The 9,695-nt window shown below is 41.1% G+C and overlaps 1 protein-coding gene across 1 annotated transcript in view; it reads right to left on the minus strand.

The window, feature by feature from the left end:
* The window catches only part of pgs1 (phosphatidylglycerophosphate synthase 1), a 29,984-nt gene extending 27,748 nt beyond the window's left edge, over window positions 1-2,236 (minus strand). Inside the window, exon 1 of the mRNA XM_072455652.1 lies at window positions 2,076-2,236. Within this exon, the coding sequence (XP_072311753.1) occupies window positions 2,076-2,200 (125 nt within the window). The 5' untranslated portion in view covers window positions 2,201-2,236. The remainder of the gene's footprint in view (window positions 1-2,075) is intronic.
* Between the last annotated feature and the right edge of the window lie 7,459 nt (window positions 2,237-9,695).

The following is a 9,695-nucleotide window of genomic DNA, read 5'->3' on the forward strand; positions in this document are numbered from 1 at the left end:
GTATACATGCTGTCAGAATGACAGAAGAGATTCTCACTGAGACCAAAGAACGTGTACTGCTTCTGTGATTGGCCGAAACCCCATGCGGGTTGGGTTTGTTTTGGTCCTACTTTTGGGTAGCGCTAGCTCCGCCGGGGGCTAGCTCCGCCGGGGGCTTGATAATATAATACATCCATGGGCTAGCTCCGCGCTAGCTGCCCCGCGGGGCTAGCTCCGCCGGGGGCTTGATAATATAATACATCCATGGGCTAGCTCCGCGCTAGCTGCCCCGCGGGGCTAGCTCCGCGCTAGCTGCCATGGGGAGAAATACACCATGTAATAGTGTGTTTAGGCTTATACACCATGTAATAGTATGTTTAGGCCTATACACCATGTAATAGTGTGTTTAGGCTTATACACCATGTAATAGTATGTTTAGGCCTATACACCATGTAATAGTGTGTTTAGGCTTATACACCATGTAATAGTATGTTTATGGTGCGTGGTACGTTAAACCATCCTTAGCGGAAAATGCGACCGCGTATGAGACATATTTACCATCCCTTAAAAAATCATGGGGAGAGCACTGCTCCAGTGCTACTTATACTCCGGTGCCACTTGTACTCCGGTGCCACTTATACTCCGGTGCCACTTATACTCCGGTGCCACTTATACTCCGGTGCCACTTATACTCCGGTGCCACTTATACTCCGGTGCCACTTATACTCCGGTGCCACTTATTGTCCAGAAAATACGGTATGTCTGGCCTTTGTACGGTAGATCTAAATGGACTTGGACTTTCGGACGAAATGGGACACATACGCTGGACAATTAGTGCCACTATTGTCCATTTTCTTCCCTCTCTGGGTCACGTTGTGCGTTTTGTTTTCAGTTTTGTATTAAAAATGTAAAAGAAAATGAAGAGTTTTAGCAAATTCCACTCCTTTTAATGGACTAATCGCACAGGGAGCGTCTTCGTTTGACCCAGAATGTCTTACAAAAGGCATTGTATGCACAGAAATGACCTGGCGTGGCTCCCTGGTCACGCCTTCCATTTCTCGGCATCGCTTGGCACCGTTTCGTTTATTTCTTGGCACAAACCTTTTAATAGACCCGAGACGCATCGTATGTGTCGTTTTGCCCTTATCTCCGATTAAGGAACAATAGAAAAGGGTGGGGATAATAGTGATTATCTACCTAATAATTGTTAAAAACTAAAATAGTTTAATCTTTCCAAATCAATCTATACCCCAAAAACATAAAGCTATATGTAAAAAGCTTTTATATTGTGACATTTCTATAATTCCATTACCATCCAATTCGATTAAATTCAGTTCGACTAAGGCCAAGTTTACGCCTAATTTAAACAACAAACAGTGCTTTAGCACAGAAATGTAAGAGCAGAGGAGCGCCACACTTTAAACATTTCACCGAAATGTAACGTGCAAAGACGTTACATTATTCATAAGGAACATTGTCCATAGACAGAGTTGAGCTCGAGATGGGGGCGGGGCTACAGTCTGTGCTCTGACAGTGTATTCTCACAGGAGAGCTGCAGGGGGAGCTCTATCATCACAGCTTCCGTAGTTCTGCTTTAACTTAACGCGCTAATTTATTGAAATGTGTCTTTATTATCGTCTGCGTGCTCGTACCGCGACATATGAGCAAGACAAAGGCACATTTAAACCATCTTTGCCCAGGACTATGATTAATATTGTTAAAATGCAGACGTTAATGAGTCTGGTCACTCATAGAAATCGTCATTTTGTTCATTTTTTTAGACATTTCGTGGTAAAGTCCAGTGTAATCAATCATCGGAGAGCATGACATCAAACTAGCAAGTTGACACCTCCACAAAGTTCAAGTATGTTAGCCTGCTAGCTAGCTGAGGCTACATGTTCATCATAATACATGCATTTAAAAACGTACAGTCAGAAATAACACACATTTTGTCCAGCGTAATTGCAGTTTCTCACAGTTACGTCATAAACATCTCCAGAACATCTCCAGCTCCGTGTGGGAGTTTGTTATGGGACATGCCCGGGGACCCGCTCTCGGTCAAACCCCCGCGCTGTCCGGCCCGGTTCGGTTCTTACCCGCCGCGCCGGTCCTTGGCCCTGAAGAGACGGTCCGTGATCCGGCTGAAGACCCCCGCCACGGCCGGGGAGGACGCGGAGTACACGGCGTTCAGCAGCCGCCTCCAGGACACGGGCGCCGCCATTACTGCGCCTCCTCTGACGCGTCACGTGACCAACGCTTTCAAGGGAACTTTATTGACAACGCGTGACACGACACAACCAAAAAACACAGCGACTTTTAGAGCGCGAGTAGTTCTAGTGTTTGGAGTGTGTGCAGTGTTTTTGTCTTTCAATGTTCATTTTGTAGCTGTCACTTGTTGTTGTTGTTGTTGTTGTTGTTGTTGTTGTTGTTGTTGTTGTTGTTGTCGTTGTCGTTGTCGTTGTTGTTGTTGTTGTTGTGTTTGTTGTTGTTGTTGTTGTTGTTGTTGTCGTTGTTGTTGTTGTTGTTGTGTTTGTTGTTGTTGTTGTTGTTGTTGCATTTTAATGGCAGCTGTCAGCAAACTTGTCTGATGGCATTGGATTCGTTGTCAAAGTCGCATTTTTTCCTCCTCCTTAGAGAGGCGGAATGTCAGCGCTTTGTGACGTTATTGTCCACCACATAGTCACACACAAAATACTTAAACATTCCATCTTCACTACATATTTACACACAAAAAACTAAAAAAAGAACAAAAAAATTCCACCTTCACCACATATTTACACACAAAAAACTAAAAACAAACTAAAATATTGCACCTTCACCACATATTTACACACAAAAAACTAAAAACAAACTAAAATATTCCACCTTCACCACATATTCACACCCAAAAAACTTTTTGTGAGCGGCGGAATGTTGGAGATGTTGCGGAATGTCGGCGCTTTGTGACGTTATTGCCATGGCAACTGTGCGGTATATGGCCGTGCATTACGCGCTCTCACTTCGTGCTGTTGCGCAGAATCTAAGTTAGATCGATTTGACTGGTTTATGGCGTAATACAAACCGACGCAATGGGACTCCTGGTGGTGGACGTTGTCATTGCAGGACCAGTTGCTCGCCAGAACAGAACGTGCTGAGGGCGTAAAATGGCGAGATATTCAGACTAGATCTAATATGAAGATGATAATATAATATGATGATGATTACGTTTTTATAAAAGCAAATATGCAACAACAAAAAAGCCAAAGCCACAAGTTTGTGTCATGATGAAATTTGAAAAAATCCACTTTTTTGTCTTTTTGCAGAAATTCGACTTCTCGGAGTGTTTTATCGCACCACGAATTGTACAGCTATAAATAATATTAGCTGCACTTTCCCACTAGTGAAAGTGCCAATGATTACAAAGGAATGTTTGAGGGGAATTTTTCTTCCATGGATTTGTAATAAAATATGCAAAGGAATACTAAGAATTTTCCCATTGCCTCTATTATTTACATCATCAGATAAGTATTTAAAAAGTAGGCTTAATAAATACATATACTGAAGGCGTAGGATCATTCCTAAACATCCTAATTCAGTAATTAGATAAGATAATATAACCTTTATTTGTCCCAGAATGGGGAAATTTCACAGAAGTATAATTTAAAAAACAGATAACTTAAAAAAAACAGATAACGTTATAAAAAACTCTTATAAAAAACCTCTTATACTCTTAATAAAAAAATGAAAATAACACTTAATATAACACTTTACAGCTGTTATATTTTGGAACGTAGACAATCCATTGAAGAATTTAATGAAATCATTTGTATTTGGTTATACTGCAATAAAAGAGGCTCTGAAAACCTAGTGACTCATAACTCTAATATTGTCCAGTTGCATCCACAGTTTAAAGTCTCGTAGGCTGTAAAATCGACACAAATGTGATGTGCGACGCAGTATTTCACACGCTCGCGACACAAATGCTTCGCGGTCGCGCCCCAGTCTTTCCTTGAACGCGGGACAGTCGTTGCCTTTATCGTTTCCTTTCGCCGCGTGTCGTCCTTTATCTTATCTCGTGCCTTCGATGTGTCATTCAGGACGTGTTTGCATTTCCCGTCAGGGTTTGCTGTTTTGAAATGCCATCGGTGTGCGACGCGCCCACGATGGCATTTTAAAAAACAACGATATCGCAAAATCAAAAGTGAGTTCAAAGAAGAAGGAACTACACACTCCATTGGGTCCTTGTTGTTATCCTGTTATCTGTACTCGTAGATGGACAAAAGTAAAAAAAACAATATTCAGAAAGTTGTTAAAAAAAGAATTTAAAAAAAAAACCAAGCGCAGACAAATGTATTGATTATATCTCCATTTATTTAGATGTAGATTTAGATGTATGTAGATATCATCAAAATAATTTTACAGATTCATTCATGAAATAGTGGCTGGAACAACGCTTTTATTTTGTTTTACATTTTGTGAGTAAAAAACCTTTGTGCAGAAGGAAGTAGCTTAAAGTGACGTATGACAGGTTTTTACCATGTACTCATTTTTTACTTTATCCGGTGTATTTGCACCTGTCGTACATATAAATGATAGTTTTACACCGATCAAGCAAATATTTGTGGAGAAAATTAAGAAAAATCTGTAGAAAATGACAGGAAGTGACATCACACCAGGGACACTCATACAGGAAGTGACATCACACCAGGGACACTCACACAGGAAGTGACATCACACCAGGGACACTCATACAGGAAGTGACATCACACCAGGGACACTCATACAGGAAGTGACATGACACCAGGGACACTCATACAGGAAGTGACATCACACCAGGAACACTCATACAGGAAGTGACATCACACCAGGGACACTCATACCAGTCATAGTTTATGCAGAACTTACACAAAGAAATAACTGTTTTAACTCAATAGCGACACAGCTTCTTACGATTATGTAAATTTCGCTAAAATTCGTTCCGTGGCAGTTGACGCAGAGGCAGTGTTTTGGCCTCGTCTGCCTCGCACGTGCTCGTCCTTATCGCGCCTCGTAGCGCACTGCGGCGAGGGCGGGAAGGGTTAATCATCACTCCGGTCTCGGGAGCTGCGGGAAACGCTGCGAGCAAATCTCATCTTGAGCATTTCCGAGCTCGTAAAAGGCCATAAACGGCCTTTGAGGTGTCGTTAAACCGATAACGGAACGAATGATCGCTCCGAAAAGTGCCCGTTTGCTCTGACGCAACTCAAAAACGACAGGCGCGAGTTGTAGTGTAGTTCCTTACAAAAGCGTAGCAGCAAGTTCAATGACAAACGCTTACTGTCGACGATATGTAACTTGTGTTTTTCTTTTCTTTAACGGTCTGTTTGCTCATCGCTTTGCCAGTAATGTTCCACAGTGCGGCATTAAAGTGGCAGATGTGCCGTGAAAGCCGCTCTCAGGGACCAAAATGAGACCGTCGCGCGCTTTCTGTCTAGCCACTGTACTTAAAGAGTGGATATTTTGAGCGTCCGAGAACCAGGAAGTACATGGAGCGCTAGCGTGCTAATTGTTGCTAGCTTTAGCGCGAAGCCGACACAGGTCTAAACCAGGTCTAAACCATGTGTAAACCAGGACTAAACCAGGTCTAAACCAGGACTAAACCATGTGTAAACCAGGACTAAACCATGTGTAAACCAGGACTAAACCATGTGTAAACCAGGTCTAAACCATGTGTAAACCAGGACTAAACCGGGTCCAAACCAGGTCTAAACCAGGTTTAAACCATGTGTAAACCAGGACTAAACCAGGTCTAAACCAGGACTAAACCAGGACTAAACCATGTGTAAAGAAGGACTAAACCAGGACTAAACCGAGTCTAAAACAGGACTAAACCAGGACTAAACCGCTGTTTGTCTATCCGCTGTACTTAAAGAGCGCTTATTTTGAGTGTCTGAGAACCAGGAAGTGCATGAAGCGCTAGCGTGCTAATTGTTGCTAGCTTTAGCGCGAAGCCGGCAAAAACTCCGCTCTGCTCACTGAAAGTTGAATGAGTTTATGTCACCTCCAAATGTCCTCTTCCACGTTTATAAGACCGTAAAAATCAGAAACGGCGACGCTTAACTCGAACGGGCCAGGTTACGTGTCGGATCCGCGGCGAGGCGAGCCCACTCGGACTTGAAATTTGTGTACCGCACGAGCAAATTAATAGATGGCAAAGAAGTGGCTATATCATGCTCCTTATTAATATTTAATAACGTAGCCATTGCTCCTAGCGGCAATTAGCGTTATTAAATTAGACGGCAATTACTTTAACATGCAATTATGGTCAATAAAACAAACATCATACTAAATATACGATCGGACGCTGCTGTTTATTCAATCACATTCAAACCCATTGGTCCTGCAGAACTATAATAAATACTATTATTACTGCTGCTAGTACAATATAAGGTATTAGTTATTATAAGGTAGTATAAGTAGAAATAATATATAGTAGTAGCAGTAAATAACAGCGGTAGTATTGTATAAATGTGTGAGTCATTATAATAACAATAATAATCATAATAAAAAACTACTACTAAAATACTACCACTACTTCTACTATGTTTAAGCTGTATTTACACTTTTATGTAGTAGTATTACAGTTATAGCTAATACTACTTCTGCAATTTCTACTATTACTTCTGCTGCTACTACAAAACAACTATTTCTACTACTAATGCAATACTTTCTATCCTCTTTACTACATTTATGCAATACTTTTAACTTGTACTGTTACGGCCAGCTATCTTTATACAACCACTTACTGTGCAGGCTGTATACTGTGCTATATGCAATACTTCTGCTATGCACTATAAACTACTACTGCAACTACTATTTCTTCTATTATTGCTACTATCTACTAATAATACGAATATTTTTACCAACACTAATAGGACAATATTCTGTACACTGTAAATGCAGCTATATAAAGGTCAAAATAGACTTAAAACAGTTGTATTTTCATCACAGACTTGACTTTATTTGTATATCTTCTCGTTCTCTCAGCATGTTTTTGTATTACTTTTAACTACTATTGTTATCTATAACTCTCACTAGAGAGTTATGCGCTTACGCACCACGTCTGCGCGGAAGGCCACGACCATGCTGTTATTATTATGATCATCACTATTGTTCCTGCTGATACTACAATACTCTATGTTTACTACAGTAGGTTAAGTACATGAATGTAGTGTACTGTTGACTGTGTACTACAACAACAACAACAACAACAACAACAACCGCTTACTGTCTAGTACCACCAGGTCTAAATCAGGTCCAAACCAGGTCTAAACCAGGTCTAAAAACCAGGACTAAACCAGGACTAAACCAGGACTAAACCAGGTCTGAACCAGGTCTAAACCAGGTCTAAACCAAGACTAAAACAGGTCTAAACCAGGTCTAAACCAGGACTAAACCAGGACTAAACCAGGTCTAAACCAGGTCTAAACCAGAACTAAACCAGGACTAAACCAGGTCTAAACCTGGACTAAACCAGGACTAAACCAGGTCTAAACCAGGACTAAACCAGGTCTAAACCAGGTCCAAACAGGGTCTAAAACAGGATTAAACCAGGACTAAACCAGGACTAAAACAGGTCTTAAACAGGACTAAACCAGGTCTAAACCTGGACTAAACCAGGACTAAACCAGGTCTAAACCTGGACTAAACCAGGACTAAACCAGGTCTAAACCAGGACTAAACCAGGTCTAAACCAGGTCCAAACAGGGTCTAAAACAGGTTTTAAACAGGACTAAACCAGGTCTAAAACAGGTCCAAATAGGGTCTAAAACAGGACTAAATCAGGTCTAAACCAGGTCTAAAACAGGAATAAACCAGGACTAATTATGTGTCTATAATCATCACTCCGGTCTCGGGAGCTGCGGGAAACGCTGCGAGCAAATCTCATCTTGAGCATTTCCGAGCTCGTAAAAGGCCATAAACGGCCTTTGAGGTGTCGTTAAACCGATAACGGAACGAATGATCGCTCCGAAAAGTGCCCGTTTGCTCTGACGCAACTCAAAAACGACAGGCGCGAGTTGTAGTGTAGTTCCTTACAAAAGCGTAGCAGCAAGTTCAATGACAAACGCTTACTGTCGACGATATGTAACTTGTGTTTTTCTTTTCTTTAACGGTCTGTTTGCTCATTGCTTTGCCAGTAATGTTCCACAGTGCGGCATTAAAGTGGCAGATGTGCCGTGAAAGCCGCTCTCAGGGACCAAAATGAGACCGTCGCGCGCTTTCTGTCTAGCCACTGTACTTAAAGAGTGGATATTTTGAGCGTCCGAGAACCAGGAAGTACATGGAGCGCTAGCGTGCTAATTGTTGCTAGCTTTAGCGCGAAGCCGACACAAAAACTCCGCTCTGCTCACTGGAAGTTGAATGAGTTTATGTCACAGGTCTAAACCAGGTCTAAACCATGTGTAAACCAGGACTAAACCAGGTCTAAACCAGGACTAAACCATGTGTAAACCAGGACTAAACCATGTGTAAACCAGGACTAAACCATGTGTAAACCAGGTCTAAACCATGTGTAAACCAGGACTAAACCGGGTCCAAACCAGGTCTAAACCAGGTTTAAACCATGTGTAAATCAGGACTAAACCAGGTCTAAACCAGGACTAAACCAGGACTAAACCATGTGTAAAGAAGGACTAAACCAGGACTAAACCGAGTCTAAAACAGGACTAAACCAGGACTAAACCGCTGTTTGTCTATCCGCTGTACTTAAAGAGCGCTTATTTTGAGTGTCTGAGAACCAGGAAGTGCATGAAGCGCTAGCGTGCTAATTGTTGCTAGCTTTAGCGCGAAGCCGGCAAAAACTCCGCTCTGCTCACTGAAAGTTGAATGAGTTTATGTCACCTCCAAATGTCCTCTTCCACGTTTATAAGACCGTAAAAATCAGAAACGGCGACGCTTAACTCGAACGGGCCAGGTTACGTGTCGGATCCGCGGCGAGGCGAGCCCACTCGGACTTGAAATTTGTGTACCGCACGAGCAAATTAATAGATGGCAAAGAAGTGGCTATATCATGCTCCTTATTAATATTTAATAACGTAGCCATTGCTCCTAGCGGCAATTAGCGTTATTAAATTAGACGGCAATTACTTTAACATGCAATTATGGTCAATAAAACAAACATCATACTAAATATACGATCGGACGCTGCTGTTTATTCAATCACATTCAAACCCATTGGTCCTGCAGAACTATAATAAATACTATTATTACTGCTGCTAGTACAATATAAGGTATTAGTTATTATAAGGTAGTATAAGTAGAAATAATATATAGTAGTAGCAGTAAATAACAGCGGTAGTATTGTATAAATGTGTGAGTCATTATAATAACAATAATAATCATAATAAAAAACTACTACTAAAATACTACTACTACTTCTACTATGTTTAAGCTGTATTTACACTTTTATGTATTACTATTACAGTTATAGCTAATACTACTTCTGCAATTTCTACTATTACTTCTGCTGCTACTACAAAACAACTATTTCTACTACTAATGCAATACTTTCTATCCTCTTTACTACATTTATGCAATACTTTTAACTTGTACTGTTACGGCCAGCTATCTTTATACAACCACTTACTGTGCAGGCTGTATACTGTGCTATATGCAATACTTCTGCTATGCACTATAAACTACTACTGCAACTACTATTTCTTCTATTATTGCTACTATCTACTAATAATACGAATATT

The sequence above is a fragment of the Eucyclogobius newberryi genome, unplaced genomic scaffold (genome assembly GCF_026437365.1).
Source record: "Eucyclogobius newberryi isolate DKJ021-1_F unplaced genomic scaffold, fEucNew1.0.hap1 SCAF_20, whole genome shotgun sequence".
Taxonomy (NCBI): Eukaryota; Metazoa; Chordata; class Actinopteri; order Gobiiformes; family Gobiidae; genus Eucyclogobius; species Eucyclogobius newberryi.